The following is a 20,962-nucleotide window of genomic DNA, read 5'->3' as shown; positions in this document are numbered from 1 at the left end:
TCTTTTATCCTGTAAGGCTTCCCAGTGGAGCAAGGAAGAAGACATGAGCATGGCAACCCGCCTGCAGGTCCAAGGGTCCTAGTCATGTGTTCACCTTGGGACACAGGGCCATGGATGTCTATAGGAAGAGACCTAAAGGAAGAGGACAGAGACAGCTGGGTATGGCAGTGCCTGCCCCTGATTCCAGCACTCGGGAGGCTGAGACAGGAGGGTGGCTAGGAGGTCAGAGAACTTGTGTATTCACACCTTTCTGGGGGAACAGATAATCTCATCCTGAGCCCATATGATGGTTCCAGAACCAGCAGTGTGATCCAACAGTCACTCACAGGCCAATACAGCACAGCAAGGCTCAGAACCAGCGGTCTGCATTCAACAGGGCCCACTGGAGATCAGGGGTTTGTGCAGCCCACCAGCAGCCTGGAGCAGTGCCCCTACTGGGACACAGGGACAGAGCCAGGTCTTACTGTCCCTGGGGTCCAGCCCATGGGAGTTCCTTGGGGGCCGAAGGAGGCTGCAGGGCTCTGAGGCTGTGACCTCTGATTTCTTCCCAAACAAGTGATCTTGACCGTGGGCGGAGCCCAGTGACAGGAGGATGGGAAGCCCAGAGAACAAAGGCAAAAACAAGCTCGAGAGGGCATGAAAAGAAAGGGTGCCATGCCAGCTGCTCCTAGCTGAGGATGTTGGTTGCCGTGGCAACAGGCTGCAGAGAGAAGGGGCTGCAGACCGAGGGGGTCAGTGGCGCCCAGCAGCTGCCCATGCCCAGGGATGCATGTGCCAGCTCCAGCTGCAGTCCCCCCAGTCCTGCGCCTGCCTGGTGAGCCTCCTATGCCTGCAGAGAGCCTGAAGCAGGCAGAACGCCCAGGGCACTGTCCAGTTCCTTCTGTGCCTCAGACCCTGGTGGCCGCTCTGGCGGTTTTGGAATAAAGGGGAGAGCCTGTGGTATGACAGAGAGACCCATGCAGTGTTACTACAAAGGAATAGATTTGCTCTTCTGAGCTTGAAAATGGGCTGAGTATGGCGATGCACACCCGTAATTCCAGAACTCGAGAGGCTGAGACAGGGGGATCTCTGCAAGTTCAAGGCCAGCCTCAACTATGTAGACAGACAGACAGACAAACGAAAAGAAAATGGAGCCTGCTCATGGGGAAACTCCTAGACTGCCCTGCTGGGGTTTTGGAGTGACCACCATAATAACAATAACCAACAGTGCCCCCAGTTTAAATCTGGACATGAAACCCCCAGGTATTTTTGTATGCTTAGATATCTCACATGAAAAGCAACTAAAATATACTGTCTTGTAAACTTTTTTAATTTACAGTATTATGAACAACAAATAAACATTTTTTTATTGAGACAGAGTCTTGCTATGTGCTTCTGACCAGCCTTGAACTCACTGTGTAGCCCAGGCTGGCCTCGAAAACTCGCAGCAAATCCTCCTGTCTCAGCCTCCCAAGTTCTGGGATTTCAGGTCTGCACCACCAAACCAAGCTAAATTAACAATAAATTTTAACCAATGTACAGTTCCTAGATCTTCTTCCCAAAACATCACAGTTCAGGATTGTTTTTTTTAACTCACCAGATGTGCTGCTTTTTGCTCAGAGCTCAGTAAATTTGTTTTGCATCGCCTCTTAACACAAAATATGCATCGTCTCTCCGTTTTCCCTGTTCCCCTGAAATCCACCCCCCCCTTCACATAATACCCATAATGACCCTCATAATGGCCTCTCACTGAGATCACCAAAGCGGTTTAAATTATTTCCCTTTAGAGAACTTTCGGGTTCAGGTAATGCTGTAATGAGTATCTTTATCTCTAGAGCTGTCTGCTTGTGTTGAATTCTTTTAAGATGAATTCCCCAGAGTAAGCACGCAGATGTAGAAGCTGTGAATTTCTCTGTGATTTTACTAAACGGCTCTTCCAGAAAGTGCAATCTTACTTACAAATCCCAGTACTTACCGACATGCCGGCCCTGCATGCTGTGTGGGTAAATCCCAAACCATTGGTGTGCTCCAGCTGACTGGAGAGTGTGCCCACTTCCCACAAGTTCATCCCCTCCAGCAGTTCCCCCAGAAGTGTGCAGCCCACAGCCACAGGCGCCAGGCCTGTGGGCAGCTCCTCCTGCCCAGCCCCTGGGGCAGCCCTGTAGCTGACACCCCAAGGCCCCAGGCTCTTCTGCCTCTGTTAGGTGGGTGCTCAGTGTTGAACAGGGAGGGCAGCAGGTGGAGATGCATCTTTCCACTTTGCACGCTGAGGGCACATTGCACAGTCTCAAGGTCCAGCCTGGGGACTGGTTGAGGACGCGGGCCACAGCTGCTGTGTGGAGGGCCTTGTGTTCCTTCCGTTCATTACCAGACAAGGCCAGGCTCCGAGCAGCAGCACGGGATGAGTTCGTGATGTGAGATGGAAAAGCAAGTGGGTTTTTTGTTTTGATTTGTTTTGTTTTGTTCTCTGTTTTCCAAAGCCCTGATGTGATGGTTGGGTCCCTGCTGGGTCCTCGGGTGCAGCAGTGACATGCCTGTCACTGGGTATGCTGTTTGCCTCCACACTGGTGAGGCGGGGGCGCCCTGTACAGGTGACTTCCTCGGCTCAGAGCAGTGTAGCCGCTGATCTCTGCTTCTTGTCCTTAGGACCAACTGTCCCTGCAAGTACAGCTTTCTGGATAACAAGAAGCTGACTCCTCGACGTGATGTTCCGACCTACCCGAAGGTGAGACCGAGTCCCAGCCCCAGAACAGTCAGCTCGGCACCCCAGCTCAGAAGGTGGGGATGTCGCTGGATGCAAGAGTTTTCTCCCCAACCATAGTTCACTCTTCGAGGAGATAGCGGCTCCATGCCGTTGTCCACCCCAGCCCAGAGCCCTCACACTGAGGGGTTAGCACATACATGTCACCTGGGAAACATTTAAGCACAAACCCTGTCGCAGACCACATGAGGTCTTTCTGGGAAGTCTGGCTGTCGCGCCAGGGATTTTCTCAGTTAGGGAATCAGAGCCCTGGGTCCCGTAACCATGCCCTGGGGTGGAGAGTTCCCTGAAACCAGGAGAGATCACCATGACAACAGTGGCCTCTGCTGGCAAGCAGCTGAGCAAAATCCAGGTGCTGAGATTCGGGCAAAGGGTCCCTAGGACAGGGGTGACCTGCTCACTGCCCATGGTGGCAAGGAGCCTTCTGGAGCCTCCCATGGGCATCCAGTGCCCATTGGTCAGTGATCTTCTCCAGCTCAGGGGATGAGCTGAATATGCCTGAGATGTTGCCATGGAGACCAGTTTCCCTGGGAACCGACGGTGCCCATCTCCCATGATCCTGCCCCAGGGTGCCTCGAGCCCCAGCCCAGACCCAGACACAAGGCGCCAGCCCGCCATTCCGTTTCCCTTTTTAAGAAAACGGACAGAGAGGCCTCACAGGAGGCTGGAGTACAATGTGCCACTGCTGTGTTATGTCCAGAGTCGCTTGTTGTGACCAGTGGTGCCATCGGCCACCATCAGCAAGCAGGAGACCGGGGCTGGCGTCAGCACTCAACACACACGGGAGCTTCTCAACCATCTTTGAATTTATGCTGAGCGGATTTTCCCCCTGGCTTGGCTTTATTGTGTTTTTGACTGTCAGACTTAGGGACTTCTAACTTATGGTCACGCGGCCTGGCTTCTCTAGGTACACAGTGCCGTGTGTATGTGACACACATGCACAGCTGTGAAACTGCCACTGTGAAGCCAGGTGTGGAGCCGCACACCTGTAATCCCAGTACTCCAGAGGCTAAGACAGGAGGATCACTTAGACTAGATAGTCGTAGGCCAGCCTGAACTGCATAGGGAGACCCTGCCTCAAAAAAGAAAGTCTCACCACAATTGAGATACGCAGAATGTTTTCGTCACCTCCCCAAGTCCCCAGGTACACCTCGAACCTTGCCCGTGGCCCCTGAGTTGTCATCTGCGGAGGAAACAGCCTTGGGTCTGCACAGGACGTGAGGGGGACAAGGACAGTGTTCCCCAAGCACTCCGAGGTCACTGCCTCTGTCTCTGCCAAAGCCCCAGGTTCTGGGTAATGTGGCCCCTGTCCCTTCCAGTACCTGCTGTCTCCAGAGACCATTGAAGCCCTCCGGAAACCCACCTTCGATGTCTGGCTGTGGGAGCCCAACGAGGTGAGCGCAGGAAATGGGGCCCTGGGTCGCTGGGGACCGCAGACCCGAGTAGGGCTGAGCCTGCTCCTCCCATGTGCTCCCTTCCTCTGCGCTGCCCTCTGAAGGACGAACCCTTGGTGCTCCGGGATTCAGAGCAGAGCAGCAATGTGCAGGCTCAGGAGGGCAAGGGGACAGCTGAAAAAACCTGAAATGGAGGTTTTGGGGTTTGACCTAGTTCATAACACTGTCTAAATGCCATTCTATGCCCCCAAAAGCAAAGCCCTTGTTATCGTGGACATCAGGCCCACCCGTCCTCAGCCCAGAAGAGTCGAGGTGCACAGCCGGGCAGGAAGTCCACACTCTGACAGGGTCAAGTCTGCCAAGCACAGGAAATGGGGTTTTGCACCATTAGGATTCACAGCTCGAGGCTCCCACCACTGGGAACACAGTCCGGCATGCTGCTTCCTTACCCCAAACCACTCCCTCTGTGTGGTCACAGGCACAGGCCACACCTTGGCTGCGCTGGCTGGGAGAGCAAGACCAGCGTCCACCCTGCCCCATCACCCTGTACCTGGTCGCCCCTCCTGGGTGCTCCCAGCTCTGGGGATGCAGCACAAAGACCCAAGGGGCAGGAGGCATGGCCAGTGAACACAGAGAGGACTGTGAAGGAAGGGGACAGCCCAGGCCCCCAGAGTTGGGCACAGCCAGGCCACGGCAGACAAGGCCACACAAGGCGCAGGATGAGAGACTGCTGCCAGCCTTGCCCCTGGCGAAGCCACCAGGAGCATTGCAGTGTCTAGGGTCACTTGGCACAGGTCTCCTGGCAGTGACTCCCAGCTGGGTCCTTGGGCAAACATGTCCTTGCCACCATTTCTCTCCTCTTCTGCTAAAGGAGTTCTGTTTGAGGGTGGCAGGAGAGGGGACCCTGGGCCTAGGCCGCAGGATTCAACACGCAGGTCAGAGGCGACATGGTGCTTGTGGACCTCCCAGCCACATACTGGTGATGAGTGGAGGTGCCCAGAGTCAGACATGGCCAGGACTGAGCAGCAATGAACCGTTGAAGGCCCAGGGACACACAGAGCTCCAGCAGCCACCAGCTGTGGAGGTGGCAGCCACCAAGAGGCAGCCCTCCCTGGGAACACCAGGGCCGGGGCAGTCCTCCCGGCTCCCTCCCCACGCATGCTGCCCAGGCAGAGGACACCGCCCGGCACTGCAGTAGTACCCGTGGTCCTCCCTAGGGCTGTGGCCAAAAGCGTGGCCACCATGCCACACAGGGGAGCCCCATCACCCAAGTCCACAGTTATCACTGCAGCCACCAGCCTGGCATCCTCCGCCATGCCCTCCAGCTACCAGACCTTGCATTGCCCTCCAGGGCTCCTGGCTGCCACTGTGGGGATAGATGCGTCACTCTCACTGCGAAGCCACCATGTTCCCCTCATCAGAGGCAGCAGATGACTTGTCTGTCAGCTAACTTCTCCCTGACTCTGGTTTCCCAGCAAACATAACAGCTCTTCGGGGCCACCTGCTGTCCCAGACGGCAGGACCAGAGGCTGCAGACCACAAAGCTGCCATGTTTTTATGGGCATTGGGGGCACAGCTCAGGCTGTCACATGGCCTTTGAGGGGGGCAGGTGCGCCAGGCTCCAGCAGAGACTGGAAGAGGAGGTGCAGGATGTGCTCACGGGGCCCCCAGTGTCCCACTTGCCCCATTCTATAGGTCTCCTGTCTCCCTGGGCTCAGCACCCACAACCTGCTCTTCCTGAAAATCCACAGTACCATCTCGTCTTCTTTGGGGTGGTATTCACATGATGTCCCCAGTGACCCTAAGACTGCACCTGGATCAGGGCGGAGCCTCTGTGAGAAGCTTTGGGAGGAGCTGGTGCCAAGGTAGAGGCCGGGCTGCAAGATGGTGACACCCAGAGCCCCAGTCCCAGGAGAGCATAGTATCTTGCTGCCTGGGTGTGAGGGGCCACAGCTCCGGGCCCCAGCCTCCTCTCCCTCTCCCTGGGTGAGGGCCAGGGTCTGCGGATCTTGAACTGTGTTCCTAGGGTCGGAGATGCAGGTTGTGCGTAGAGCACTTGCCTGGCATGAAAAACAGAAACCGCTGTGTGGCTGTCTTCTGAGATTGCTTTTCGTGTGTTGGGATTCATAAAGCAGAATGCGGTTACCCAGGAAGAGTAGGCCACCCTGCCTGGTCATGGCCGCCCCACAAGTGGAAGTTTTGAGACTGATGGACTTCCGAAGTCCCCCGAGCCCGCCTCTCTCTCGGGCTCCTTCGCCCCTCTAGGAGGCCCTGAAAGGCATCCGGCAGCTTCCCTAGGACCTGCCGCCAGGTCCTGCCCTCTGAGGGTTGGCACTCACCTCCTGGGACAGCCTGGCCACACTGCCTGGTGGCTGTTTGGGCTGAGTGCCGGCCTCACCGACCTGCAGATGCTGAGCTGCCTGGAGCACATGTACCATGACTTGGGCCTGGTCAGCGACTTCGGCATCAACCCTGTCACACTCCGGCGCTGGCTGGTGAGTTGGCCACCCTGCCCCTTGGAGCCAACGCCCCTAGCTGACCCTGGGCTGTCCCCATGGTGAAGCCGAGCAGGCCCTGCAGAGGGACATTCCTTTCCGAGGACATCCAGCCTCTCTGTCCTTGCTGGCTCAGCCCCTGAGTGCCCACTCGGGGCAGCAGTGACAATGTGACTCAGATGGGCATGTGAAGCACAGGGCCACACACATCGCTCCCCAGGGGGCGTGTGCTTGGGTGTGTTTGGAAGGTCTTCTTATGAACAGCAACAGTGCTCAGAGCCCAGCACAGAAGCCCGGTGACTCCCATGGTTAGGAGACCTGAGATAGCCATGCCCCTGGGGGATGGATCCTGCATGTACCATGGGACTTCCCAGGCCGTGAAGCCACCGGGTTCACCCCATGGAGACCCCCAGGCTCTGGGCCTGGGGTCTGGTGAGGATCAGGCTGGGGGCGTCCAGACGTGGCCCTGGGGAGTCCTGGGGCTCAGAGTTCACCTGTCCCCCTGCAACCCAGCTCTGCGTGCACGACAACTACCGCAACAACCCCTTCCACAACTTCCGGCACTGCTTCTGTGTGACCCAGATGATGTACAGCATGGTCTGGCTCTGTAACCTGCAGGTGAGTCCTGCCAAGGAGCACCCACCTGGGGTCATACCTGTGCCACCCAGAGCTCTGCCTTGGAGTCCCGGCTGTGAGGCCCCCACTGTGAGGCTGCTCCTATGGTTATTCCCAGAGCTGGTGCAAGCAGGCATGGTAGCATGTGTCTATAATCCTAGCACTCTGGGAAGCTGAGGCAGGAAAGTCACAAGTCCAAGTCTAGCCCAGGCAGTGTAGCAACTTAGCAAGACCCTCAACATTTTAAAAGGGCCAGAGGGGCTGGGGATTTAGCTCAGCGGCATAAGCGCCTGCCGTGCAAGCAGGTGGTTGTGAGTTCGATCCCCGGTACCGATAAAAAGGAAAAAGAAAAAAAAAATTGTATGTAAAAGGGCCGGAGATGGAGCTCAGTGCAGAGGTCCCAGCTTCAGTCCCCTGTAGTTCAAGAAATAATGCAGTGTGGCCTGACCTCCTTATCCCACCTGAGTCCTTGGGATGGCTTGGGTGGGGTGGCAGCCTCATCCCGCCTTGCTGCTGTATCCCACCTGCCCAGCCTCTCCTTGCCATCCCCTTCCCGAGAGGGAAGCCAAAACCCGATCTCTGACCCTTGACCCAGGAGAAGTTTTCCCAGATGGACATCTTGGTCCTGATGACGGCAGCCATCTGCCATGACCTGGATCACCCGGGATACAACAACACGTACGTGCACGTTTCTTTCCTCTCCCTCCCTTTCCGCAGGCGCCCCGGCTCAGGGCGTCCCAGCTCTCTTCTCCCACCGCCATCCTGTCTCAGAGGCCCCCAGCTCTCAGCTCCGCCTCAGCAGGACAAAGTGCTCAGCTTCCATTTCTGTCTGGGGCCTTTGTCCTGGGTGTTCTCCTTTGGCGTCAGAGTTCTTCAGGGCCAGGAGATCCTGAGGGGAGCCACAGTGCCTTGTCACCCTGTTCCCGAGGCTCAGCAGAGAGCAGAGCAAAGCCTAGGTGGCACTCTTCGCCAGCTTCTGAGGGCAGAGGCCAGAAGAGTAGTGGGAACAGGTCCACAGCAGGGCCACGGCCCAAGGGGACACCGAGCCCTCCTGCCTGTGTCAGACGCAGTGTGCTGTCCCCAAAACCCTCAGGTTCCAGCAGGTGGCCTGAGTCTGTGTTCACAGTGACAGCTCAGTCCTTTCCAGCACATCTGTGTGCATGATAATATCAGACATGGCTAAGAACCATGTTGTCACTTGTCAAGTCCAGAGTGGATCCCCAGGTGACACAGCATGGATGGCTTCACTGCATCCCACAAGCCTGAGCTCATGTGGGACCTGTCTGTCCACCTTAAAACTCAGGGCAGCAGGTGAGAGAGCATCAGGTCCCTAGCCCTGCCACATACCCGCCCCTCCTGCCTCTGCAGCCACCACTCGAACACCTGGACGCACAGGTGCCCCTGCTGCATGCAGGTGCCTGACCCCTGGTGTGCACCGCAGGTACCAGATCAATGCCCGCACGGAGCTGGCTGTGCGCTACAACGACATCTCGCCTCTGGAGAACCACCACTGCGCAGTGGCCTTCCAGATCCTGGCGCGGCCCGAGTGCAACATCTTTGCCAACGTGCCAACGGAGGGCTTCAGACAGATCCGGCAGGTGGGCTTGTGGGGCCTCCACTGTGAGCACGGTGCATGGGGATAGGGCAGCGCCCCACTGCCAGTGTGGCCAGAGGCTCCTGGTCACAGCAGGGCCCACCAGTGTTCTAGGGACCTGTACTTCAGCCCCCTTTCCACCTGGGCCCAGGATGGGACCCCAAAAAAGAGGGTGGAGGAGGGGCTGCTATGCAGGGATAGCCCACCAGCCTGCACACCACAGCCACCCAGCCCTGCCAGCTGCCTCCTGCAGCCAGCCAGTGCCCTGGGGTCTCAGCTGCTGTCACCTGACACCCATGGCCTGCCCACGCCCACCACCCTGCTGCATAACCTTGTCCACTGTAGGCCTCACGGAGGAGGGGCATTACGTGGTGACCCCAGGAAATGGGTGGGTTGCACGGGGTCAACCTCAAGACCTGTGGCTGTGGCCTTTTGTGACAAGGAACTCTAGCTGTTCTGACAGGACCTCTAGGTCGCAGGGTGGGTGGCCCTGTACCAGTGACAAGGGCCCCCAGAGCTGGTCAGAGGCCTTCCTTGGAGACCTGGAGGTCAGGGCCTGGTGGATCCATGATCTTGCACTTCCAGCCTGCAGAACACCAAAGGGCACTCACATGGGGAGACTCTGTCTCCCTGGGGTGCACCTGTGCCTTCCCACAGGGACCTCACATGTTCTGAGTCCCCGCAGGGTTCCTCCCCAGGGAGCGGTCAGCTCTGCTGGAGTCCAGCCTGGGAAGCATCCTCTCTCCTGAGGGCTTCACTCTCAGAGAGCAGCACCCGATAGGCCATGGTCCCCATCTGTGCTGGGAAGGTCTCAGCCAGCTGTCTTGTCACTTATGGTCATTACTGAGCCGCCAGTTCCTGGTGCTGCCGCTCCATCCTGCAGTTTCTAACCTCTCCTCCTGTTTACGGACCGCTCTCAGCATAAGCCCTGTCACCCGTGGAGGGCCAGCTTCCCTTGGGAGTGGCCAGAAGGGCACCCTGGGGAGAGAACCCCATACGGCCTGCAGCACTGCTGGTGGGGAGCCCCTCAGCAGTAGGACTGGACCACCCCCATGTATGACTTACCCTGAAAGACAGCACCCTGAAAAAGGAGGTGCCCCTGATCAGAGGGCCAGCCGGCCTCTGGTCTTCTTCCTGTGACCGTGTGACTGATAAGGGCTGTCCTTCTTCCAAACCTACTGGTTTTCAAGTAGGACTTTCTTATCTGGGCACCGGGACACGTACTCATGATCCTAGCTTGTTAGAAGGCTGAGGCAGGAGGATAAGAAACGCAGGCCTGGCCTGGGCAACTTAACATACCTATCTCTAAATATAAAATGAGCTGGGGGAGTAGCTCAGCAGCAGAGCCCCTATCCAGCGTGTCCAAGGCCCTATGTGCCATCCCCCACCGAAAAAAGTGAACAGTCCAGTCTTTATAGAAAGACTGCATAATTCAAAGCACAAGCAGTGCCACCCAAATGCACGCATTCCAGATGCCCTGTGTTGGATGCCCTGGCTTTTGTATTTCTTCTCTTGGAAATGCAAAGAGCCATAGGTGGCTCAGAGGTGCTCTCTTAGCAGGGGTGGGATGGGTGGATGCGCGAAGATGGCTGGGTAGGTGGATGATGCATGGATGGATGGATGAAGATGGATGGATGGGTGGATAGATGGATGGATGGATCATGGATAGATGATGATGGATGGATGGATGGATGGATGATGGATGGATGATGAATAGATGATGGGTGGATGGATGGATGATGGATCAATGATGGATAGATGATGGACAGATGATGGATAGATGATGGATGGGTAGATGAAAGGTGGCCAGGTGGGTAGATGGATGGATGGATGATGGATAGATGGTGATGGATGGATGAAGTGTGGCTGGGTGGTGGATGATGGATGAATCATAACATGAGGTTAAAAGGCAGAGGTTAAAAGGCAAGTGAGCCTGAGACCTTGCTCACCCCCTGGAGGGGACACCCATCCTCTGAGAGTGACATTCACCCCATCACAAGAGCAGGACCCAGACCCTCCTGGGAGTTCCCACTCTTCTGCTGCACGGTTATACTGGAGACCAGATTTCAACCTGAGCTTCCGAGGGAACATTCAAACCACGAAGTAATGAAATATTTATATTTTAAAACTCTTATATGTTCATTTTTAAGTGTGTTAATAAAGATTTTATTAAATGTGGACTGACTTTGGTTGTTCCCAAGCCCATACACACACACACACACACTCATAGATAAGAGGAAAAGTCTCTTGGAAAATCTGCTCTGGAAGCCTAGGACATGGAGGCGCAGACCATGTCCCTGACAGCCTAGTCAGGGGGCGGGGTCCTCCTGGCTAGAGCTGGCCGGTTGCTCCAGAAGTATAGTTACCTGTGGGGTGACCTGTAACCCTGCAATCTGTGGGTCAGTCACCTTGCAGGCTGTGGATGCGGCGGGGTCCCTGGCACGCATGCATGGCAGCCACACAGCTGGGGCGCGGGCAGCTCCCCAGCTGCTTCTCGACCTGTGAAATGGGCTCAGGGCCACGTGTGCTGGGTGTCTGGGGATGGTGGAGGTTGTACCTGGAGCTCAGGTTTTGTTCTCTCCCCACACAGGGGATGATCACGTTAATCCTGGCAACGGACATGGCCAGGCACGAGGAGATCATGGACTCGTTCAAGGAGAAGATGGAGAACTTTGATTACAGCAATGATGAACACCTGACCCTGGTGAGTGGGGGACCTCGGGGTGAGCTTTGGCCTTCAGCTCGGACCAGAAACCCAGGGACAAGAACCCGCAGCTAGGGCCTTGAACAAGGTGCCAGGAACCACCTTTGAGGGTCACAGGTCCTATTGGGCCAGCCATTGGCAGGGCTGCCCTCCTCCATGGTGGAGGGCAGTGCTTCCAGGACAGGGAGAAGCCCAGTATGCCCAGGGCCAGCCCTTTGTAAAGGACGCATGAGCCTTTCCCTTCCTGTCCCCTTCCCCAAGCTCAGAGAGGAAGCTAGTTATGCCACACCTTATCTACGTGCAAAGGATACTTTCATTTAAAATTAACTGCTTAGTCCCAGCACTCGGGAGGCTGAGGCAGGAGGATCGCTGTGAGTTTGAGGCCAGCCTGAGTTACACAGTGAAATCAAGATCAGCCTCAAATACATAGTGAGACCCTGTCTCAGAAGATAAAAATCATCATCATAAGTGAAAAAATAATAAAATAAACTCCTTAACACCAGTATCATTCCTGCGTGCCACTGAAAAAGCTGATTATTAGCCTGGCTGATTATTATGGGTGGTGGCTCACACCTGTAATCCCAGCACTCGGGCGGCTGAGGCAGGAGGACTGCTGTGAGTTTGAGACCAGCCTGGGCTCCAAAGTGAGCTCAAGACCAGCCTGAACTGCAGAGCGAGACCCTGTCTCAAAAAGACAAAAACAAAAAATGAAGCAAGGAAAAGCTGACCACCTGGGGTGCCCCACTCGCTGGGGCTGAGCTGGCTGTCCCGCAGGGAGCAAGCCTTCAGGGTCACCTCTGTAGAAAGCTGAGGGACAGAGGGCACCCAGCCGGGAGTGGCCACTCTTGTCCTGACAATGGGCTGGGACCCTGGGGGAGACCTTTTCCCCAGATGGAAGCCAGGGACAGCCAGGCTTCCCGTGTCCCCCTGGAACCCAGAAACTGGAGAGTACTGAGCCCTAGGACGCAGTGCTTTTGCTTGCAAACGCATCACAGGAGGAGACCCACTGTAAGGCAGTTATCCCGCGCCATGCAGTGCGTGGGGACCCGTGAGGGACAGTGAGGATGGGTATGAGCAGTGCGGGCTGCGGCAGGTGGTGCAAGAGTTCCTCACCCAACCAAAAAGGCGTGAAATTTAAACCTTCACTTGTGTTCGCTTCTGGAATTTTCCATTTGATGTTTGGGCCGCTGTTGGGCACAGGTGACAAAGCCCAGATGTTGAAGGGGAGGTAAGGGGCCTCGTGTGGTCATGTTGGGTCCCTGACACCTTTGCTCGTGGAAACCCAGCGGGAGGAGGTGGGTGAGGCCACCTCGTCCCCCAGGTCTGAGGATGAGCAGAGTCCAGGTGGCACGGGGAGTTGTGCTGCTCCAGCCTGAGTCCCCACCCCAAGGCGTGTCAGGGGGCAGCTCCCCGGAAGGTGGCAGGAAGATTGGGGTCACTGCCAGGAGCCTAGGACATAGCCAGTGAGGAGGGTGCAGTGGGGCCCTCAAGCCTGGCTGAGGTTGAGGCACAGATGTGTGGATGGAGAGGCCTTGGCCAGCACATTCACAGCCACAGCAGCACCAGCGAGTCAGGCAGGTTCAGGCCCCATGGACCAAGCTCACCTGCTCATAGGACAGTGCTGTGGGGGACATCATATGGGCTGCAGTGGCCAGGAAGGCTGGGAAGAGGGGACCCAGGCCACCCTGAGGCTGCCTGCAGGTCCGGGCTCAGCAGGACCCGGGTGCCACAGGGAGGTGCAGTGCAGAGTTCTGACTCCATGACTGGGGTTTCACCAATGGATACTTGGTCCACAGGGCAGGGCTGTGGTTCCCCAAGTTCTGAGGTGTGGAAGTGCTGAAGCTGGTGCCCCCCAGACTATGAGATGGGAGGGGGTTCCTTTGTCACTCTATTTTTTTCTTTTGGTTTCTTTGAGACAGAGTCTCACTATGTAGATGAGAGTGGCCTCCAACTTACTATGTAGCCCACGCTGACATGGAACAGAGGTCCTCCTGCTTCAGCCTCCCAGGTGCTGGAATTGCAGGTGTATTCTACTGTGCCCTGCCACTCTGTTGTATTTCTAAAGACCCCATATCATTCTTTGGGGCCTCCCATGCCCCAGCCCAGGGAGACCCTCCTTTACCATGCTAGGGAGCAAACTCTGGGCTTCCTGCATGCGAGGCAAGAGCTGGGTCCCCAAGCTACACCCCAGCCAGCATGTCAAATGTATGTGTACGTACGTACTGGTTTGCACTCCTAGGAACTGAACCCAGGCCTCTGTGTTGAGCTACACCGCACAGAACTAGCCCCTTTCTGTCTTTTATTTTGAGACAGGGTCTGGCTCCATCCCTGTGTTACCTAGGATGGGCATCAACTGCCGCCCTCCAGCCTCAGCCTCCCCGGGGCGGGGTTACAAGCCTGCATCACCACCCCTGGCTTCTCCCAGACTTGTAACCGCCGCCATCTTCCCAGGGTCTTCCGTTTTTCCTGTATCCCCCGTGTGTTGTTTCTGACCCAGATAGCTGGCCTTGACAGAATATGTGTCACCCTGGCGCCCCCGTGCTCCTGGCTGAAGCCAAAGCTGAAAGCCCAGCCTGGTCAGGACTGGCCAAGGGCAGGGTGACGTCCAGCACCCCGCCTCCGCCTCGTCCCATCGCCTGCCTGTGTCCTGATGCCTTCATCCCCGTGTCTCTCCTTGCAGCTGAAGATGATCCTCATAAAGTGCTGTGACATCTCCAACGAGGTGCGGCCCGTGGACGTGGCGGAGCCCTGGGTGGACTGTCTGCTAGAAGAGTACTTCATGCAGGTAGGTGCTGGGCACAGCCACTGCTTCAGCCACCATCGCCTGCTCTGTGATGTCTCAGGTCCCCACCCACTGCCACAAATAAACCACTCTTGGGGGCAGACTCGGCAGGGGACTTGTCCAGGAGAAAGAGCTACGGAGGCAGGGAGGAGCCAGGATGGGTGAGACCTGGCAGGGCAGCTCACAAGGACGACCCCAGCGAGATGGCCTCATGAGTGAGAGGATGGGAAGCCCTGAGTGCAGCTGCCCTAACAGCCCAGCGATGCCTTTAACAAGCACCCCCAGGTGCACCTGGGTCCCCCGACTCTGTGCGCGGGCCCAGTGCAGACTGGGCGCCTGTGTGCACAGAGCTTGTTCTGCACTTCCTCTCCAAGAGCGGTGCTGGGTGTTTTCCCTGCTGCCTGGCACTCCCATCCATACCACCCAGTCCCCTGCCTTCCCTGCAGAGTGACCGTGAGAAGTCAGAAGGCCTTCCCGTGGCCCCATTCATGGACCGAGACAAAGTGACCAAAGCTACAGCCCAAATTGGGTTCATCAAGTTTGTCCTGATCCCGATGTTCGAAACAGTGACCAAGGTGAGTGGCCATGGCCCATGCCCACGCTGCTGGTGCAAATGCATGTGTATGCACACACCCGCTCATGTGCACACACGTGTGAATACACAGAGCCCTCAGAGGCCACCTCATTGGCTGCAGGGGCCATTTCCCGCATGCTTGTGGGCAGTGCTGCCCCTGCAGCTTTCCAGCTGGACCAGATGCCCTCAGGCTATAAATGCCCGGCTCCTGGTGTCATCTACCTTCCTCTGCCCACATCGCCCTCTTGTCTGCACTGCCCAGCACCCAACATCCATGGCCACCTGCCCAAGGCCCCCACCTTGGGTCACCCTCTGTCCAAAGCAGATCCACCTTTAGCCACCCTCCCCAGCATGAGCTGCAACCTGTGGCTCCTTCTCCTCGTGTCTTCACACTGTGTCCCCTTTCCTGTCCACAGGGTTTGGCCAGCAGGTGGGGAGTAGAGGTCTGGGGAGGTAGCAGTGAGGAGGGGTGAGAGGGTCAGACACAGGCAGGTCCCCAGGGCAGAGGACTGACCAGGTGGCTTTGTATGACCACGTCTGTCTCCTCAGCTCTTCCCCGTGGTCGAGGAGCTCATGCTGCAGCCCCTGAGAGAATCCCGGGACCACTACGAGGAGCTGAAGCAGATGGATGATGCCATGAAAGAGGTAACAGTGGCAGCATCGACACATAGCCTGGCTCTGGAGGCCTTGGGTGGAGGCCATGCCTGCGGCCTTTCCTCGGATCCCTGGCCGGGTTTGGCCACGCCAGCATCTGAGTGTGCGTGTCCAGGCCAGACCCCACCAAGTCCTCACCTGATGATGTTGGCCGCAGCACGGCCTCCCTCACTTTGCCCAGGAAGCCCCCTGCCTGGAACAGTCTCCCTGTGCCTCCTGTGCTCTCTCAGCCTGACTTGGGCCCTGTAATGCCCTCAGGGCCCTACTTCCTCGCTGCCAGTGCCCTCCTGGGCACTCACTGTGCACCCCATTTACCATCTTTTCAGCCAGGGAACCTGGAAGCCCTGGGTGCCCTTGGCGCCTTGCCAGTCCCTTAGCCACCTTGTGTACAATGCCAGGCATACCGTAGGTGCTCCATAAATGCTCATGCATTAATTAAAAGTCCCAACCAGTGATCCTGACTGCTAGCTAGAACTTCCCACCCAAAGATCACAGAGAGGGCAGTGAAACCGTGAAAGACATAAGTACAGAGGCACAGATGAAGCAGGAGAGTTGCCCTGGTCTTAGCCCCCAGAGAGGGCTAAGGGCCTTCTACTGCCTGGATCCCTGCTGGCACTAGGTTGTCCCATAAGCCACTGCTGGGAAGGCCTTGCATCTGCAAATCCTGTGCCCTCTGCCCAGCGGGGACTCCAGGGCTGTCCCTGGCACCACCTTGACAGGGCAGGCACATATGGGGAGGAAAGCCCAGATCTGTGTGTGCCTCTGGGCTGTGCGCTGGGGTTGCGGGGCTGCGGGGCCGCAGGCCGCAGAGCTCTTGTTCCGTGCAAACCTAGGCTGTCACAGGGCGGGTCACTCATACCAGAGCTGTCCCCAAAAAGTCCCCAGCGACCATCCTGGCACCATTGCCCACCACACCTCCTGGGACTGACACCACCCACTCTGTCCTAGTTACAGAAGCAGACGGAGAGCTTGAGCTCTGGGGTCAGCGAGAAGTCCAGACAAAAGAGCGGGGACGACAGGAAGACTGAAGGCAACTCATCTCCAAACTGAGGGCTTGGCACACATGGTAACTCAGACAGAAGGGCACAGGGCACCCGGACCGTGTGGGCGGGGCCGAGGCTGAGCTGCCAGGTGGCCCCTCTGTCTGGGGGACCGGAGCCCTCGACTAATCCCAGCCTCCACCAGGTTCAGGTGAAGTTTCTGCCCGCTTAATATTACACAGAGGGCTTGACCTCAGGCATACGCACCCAGGTAGACAGCCGTGTTCAGACCAGCACACGAGGAGTGTTTCTACATAGGGGAAAACTGAGTTCCTTGTATGTAGGAAGTAGAAAAAACTTTCACAGGAAGCTAGGAATTCAGCTCATGGCAAAGCACCTGCCGGGCAAGCACAAGGTTGTAAATTTGATCTCTGGTATCAAAAAAAAAAGGGAATATCCTTCAGCAAGTAGGAAAAAGATAGGAGCAGCACTAATTACAAGGGGAAGTTAAGTTTTGTGCTGTGTTGTGTTGTGTTTTGTTTGTGGTTCTAAGCATTGCAGCCGGGGCCTTATCTGTGCTGGGCAAGCTCTCCGCTGCACAGCCCCACCCCCTTTCCTTTCTTTTTGAGATGGGGTCTCACTATGCAGCTCAGGCTGGCCTTGAAGGACTGTGTGGCCCAGGCTAGCCTAGAACTCTCAGTGATTCTCTGCCTCAGCCTTCTGAGTGCCATGATTACAGGTGTGTGCACCACCATGCCTGGCCTACTTTTTTAAATACAATTGAGCTGGGCATGGTGGTACATGCCTGTAATCCCAGCTCAGGAGACTGGGGCAGGAGGGTCACAAATTTTCAGGCTGGGCTAGTCAATTTGGTGAGGTCCTGTCTCAAAATAAAAAGTCGGCACGGCCAGGCAGGTTGTTCCATGGCAAGGCACTTGCCTGGCAAGTACAACAGAAATAATACAAAGTAAAAGAGAGCTGGAGATGGGGCTCAGTGCAGCCTGCGTTTGATTCTCAGTGTCTCCAAACCCAAGTGCAGTCAAGGTACCTGAAGCTTTTCAGAAATCCAGCGGCCGGGACTCAGGGACGCAGCAGGGAGGCTCTGCACTTGTGCACTTCATTCTGTGCCCTGGCTTTGCCAAGGACAAGTCAAGTGCAGGCGTCTCCAGACCTCTGAGCCGCAGCACCTAGATCGGCCATCTTTGGGCTTAGAGGGAGGACAGGGCAGAGCACTGGGCCACCCCAGGTGCCTGGTGCATGGCGCTTGTCATTAGGTCAGGTCGGGTTCTAGGACAGCTCGGGCTGGGCAATGACCTCGCCCTGCATGTTCCCGTCCCCATGAGGACAAACCTTTGCCTTTTCTTTTGCCAAGCAGACCGAGCCAGAAGCAGCCGGGAGCAGCAGCAGGACAGTGGCCGTGGCCGTGGCCAATGTGGATGGGCTGGCAGAGCCTTGTGGGACCCTCAGTGCCAGGAGAATCGCTCCGGGTACCTGACGCCAATGGACCATGTTTTCTAAGGACTGCCCATTCACTGATATGGGGGGAAAAAAGGGGAATCCATGATGCTGTACAGAATTTTTATTTTTAAACTGTCTTTTAAATAATATATTCTTATACAGAAATGGGTACTGTACTTTTTTCCTCAGTAGGGTTGGTTTTGTGTCCCCTGATGCTGCTATCTCGTCCCCCTCCAGGGAGCTGAGGATGCGGTCCTCGGCCCTCAAGCAGAGCTCAGAGCCAGTGGCCAGCACGATGCAACCTGGACATCTGTGTGAACCCCACGCTCAGTGTCAGGACAGTGCTTGAGGGATGAGCATGCGTCCTGTGCTCACAAGTGGGTGGGACCTCGGTGCTGTTTGGACAGGCGCTCGGCAGGTGTAACAGGCTGGCCCTCGGCAGGTGTGACAGCCGTGTCACAAACCCAACTTTGGGGGTGGCGAAGACTGTGACGGGGACTCGGCATCTCTGCAAGGGCAGAGGTCTCTGCCTTCTTGTCTGTTGTGAGGACAGGGGACATGCTGGTGGCCGTGTCCTCCAGAGTCCCAGCCTGCCGCAGTACAGTCACATTCCTCCTGTGCGAAGGTCTCTTGGTTGACAAAAAGCAGAGAGAGCCATGCTCAGGTCCTCTGGGCTCAGTGCTGTCTGTGTCCCCCAAAAGAACAGGGTCATCCCCAAGGCATCTCTGTGCAGAAGCACTGACCTTTGCCCACCGTGTCATCTGAGTTCCATGGGCCTTCTATGCCCAGGCTGGTTCCCTCCTGTAAGTTCCAGAATGTCACTTCCAATTGTGGGAGAACCCGTCCAGGGCCTGTGAAAATTCCCCTCTTCTTGGTTCTGCTCTTTGTTTTTCACTCTAATCTCCTCTAAAACTGGTGCAGATGCCTTTGGCAAAAGTACAACCAAGACAGAGGCATGGTCGATGCAGGCACACCAGCCTTCACTCACCCAGCTGGAACGGCTGGTGCCCTGCTCTCCAGCTCTCCATCTCTCCACCACCTCTGCCCCCTCCAAACCACGCTCAACACCCAGTGACACTGTCTTCTCAGGCTCACATACCAGCCTCTCCTGGTGAAGCCCAATGGCCAGCTTGATCGGACGGAGAAACCCTGAGAAATGAGAGGGGCCTGGATCCTGGTGGCCCTCAGTTGTCCCTGGGAGGGCACTACTTAGGGCACTGAGCACAGGAAGTGAGCCTTGTGGTGGAGGAAATGGGTCACAGGTATCTGGCCCCGGCCCATTCTTCCTGCTCCTGGGCTTCCTTTCCACTGCGAGCCAAGGAGCTCTGCTCTGCCGTACCCTTCCACTGAGCTGTTCCTGCGGCCCGGTGGCCCAGAAACCACAGAGCCAAGTATGAATTGAACCTTGAGCCAAAATAAACCTTTCCTCCTCCAAATTGTTTAGCACAGGTATTTGTCACAGGGACAAACACCTAGCTAGATACTGGGCATAGTGATTCATGCCCATAATCCCTGCAGTTGGGAAGCCAAGGCAAAAGGATCGCTGTGAGTTCAAGGGCAGCCTGTGCTAAATGGTGAGTTTAAGGCCAGCCTGGACTACACAGTGCCTTAAAAAAACAACAACAAAATGTGTGAACCTTACCGTGAATCCAATCCCTAATACCTCCCACCCACACCTACTCCGATGGAAACTGTCTATGAAACCAGGCCCTGGTGCCAAAAATTGGGGTTGGGGGGGAGTTGCTGCTTTAAATCACCTTTAGGTGGGCTGGGGATACAGTTCAGGGGCACAGCACCTGCCTGGCCAGCACGAAGTCATGAGCTCTATTCCCAGTACCAAAAGAAATCACCTGTAGGCGACTTAGGGTCCCTCACACAGTGTAAACACCATCTACACAGTGGCGGGCCTTTGGTTTAAGGAATAACAATCAGAAAAAGTCAGTACATGTTCAGAACAGACACGAGTTTTTCCAGGTATTTTTGGTTGTGCTGGACAGCCGAGAGCAGAAGCTGTAGATGCAGAGGGCCAGTGTCGTTCAGAGCTTCTCCTGGCTGCCTCTCCATCTCCACTGCTTCCCTCTTCCCAGACCCTCACAATGACATCCGTGGACACTGGCCTTGTGGACACCAGGACAGCGGCCCTCACAGTGCTGAGCCACACTACAGAGCCTCTTGGCTTCCCGGGTTCCGGGGACCCACATCGTGTCCCCAGGGCTGGGTGGATCTGTCCGGTGAGCAGCTCAGGTCCCAAGCTGCCCAGGCCCTTTCCTGCCACCCCTTGGAAAGAGCACGCCCTCTGTCCTCTTTGTGTTCCCTCATCAAGGCCTGAGGACCAGCTACACCTTTGGCCCGGGCCACAGCTTTCACTACCGACACTAGAGAGTCCAAGCCAGCAGGCCTGAGCTGCCACCCTCTCCCTGCTCCCAGTGTGATGCTGCCCAGTGTGTCCTGCAGCAGCCTCCACCCCTTGCCTTGCACCTGCTTGTGCAGCCCCTGGAGCTGAGGGAACCCGAGAGCTCTGCAATCTGGTTTCCACATCCTGCTTCCGACCTGACACAGCCTAGAGGGCCACATACCCTGGCCAGGGGCCCTGGGGCTCCTCCTTGCTCTCTGAACTTTGACCTGGCTACTCAGGGAGGTCAGCCAGACTCCCCAAGATCACCTGGCCTTGGACACTCATGGCTGACTGCAGAGCTGCCCACTACAGGGCAGTGCATCTGTCATGGGCCCAGAGGACACAGGGCCACCAGCTCTGGGGTGACTCGAATTGTTTGTGCAAACAGGCACCCTTCAAAACAGGTTCCCAGGACCATGAACTCACTAGGGGTTACCTTGGTAGCTGGGACAGATCTGAGCTCCAAATCACTGACTGAACAAATGAATGAGGTTGAGTTTGGGGTTGCTCGCCTACAGAATCCAAGAGAGGAAAAATTCAGAAAGCGCACTGTGTGGGAGAGGAAGAGAGACCCCAG

General features: G+C 56.5%; 1 protein-coding gene across 6 annotated transcripts in view; it reads left to right on the top strand.

Moving 5' to 3' along the window:
• Pde9a (phosphodiesterase 9A) overlaps nt 1-18,155 on the top strand; it is a 68,125-nt gene extending 49,970 nt beyond the window's left edge. For 3 of the 6 annotated variants that reach the window (XM_003463962.5, XM_063224559.1, XM_013146083.3), the window contains 12 exons: nt 2,626-2,704; nt 4,060-4,134; nt 6,543-6,629; nt 7,143-7,247; nt 7,840-7,922; nt 8,686-8,842; nt 11,429-11,542; nt 14,223-14,327; nt 14,771-14,899; nt 15,448-15,543; nt 16,501-16,618; nt 17,908-18,155. In XM_003463962.5, the coding sequence (XP_003464010.1) occupies nt 2,626-2,704; nt 4,060-4,134; nt 6,543-6,629; nt 7,143-7,247; nt 7,840-7,922; nt 8,686-8,842; nt 11,429-11,542; nt 14,223-14,327; nt 14,771-14,899; nt 15,448-15,543; nt 16,501-16,602 (1,132 nt within the window). In that variant the 3' untranslated portion in view covers nt 16,603-16,618; nt 17,908-18,155. Of the gene's footprint in view, nt 1-2,625; nt 2,705-4,059; nt 4,135-6,542; nt 6,630-7,142; nt 7,248-7,839; nt 7,923-8,685; nt 8,843-11,428; nt 11,543-14,222; nt 14,328-14,770; nt 14,900-15,447; nt 15,544-16,500; nt 16,619-17,904 lie in introns of all 6 variants that reach the window. The other 3 variants (XM_063224558.1, XM_005001008.4, XM_023562483.2) reach the window with 3 other exon arrangements.
• Nucleotides 18,156-20,962: the final 2,807 nt, after the last annotated feature.

This window comes from Cavia porcellus, unplaced genomic scaffold, assembly GCF_034190915.1.
Source record: "Cavia porcellus strain 051 isolate PalLab524CR breed Dunkin Hartley unplaced genomic scaffold, mCavPor4.1 scaffold_15, whole genome shotgun sequence".
NCBI classification, from domain to species: Eukaryota; Metazoa; Chordata; class Mammalia; order Rodentia; family Caviidae; genus Cavia; species Cavia porcellus.
The sequence above is the reverse complement of the archived record's forward strand: the minus strand, read 5'-3'. Positions and strand labels throughout refer to the sequence as shown.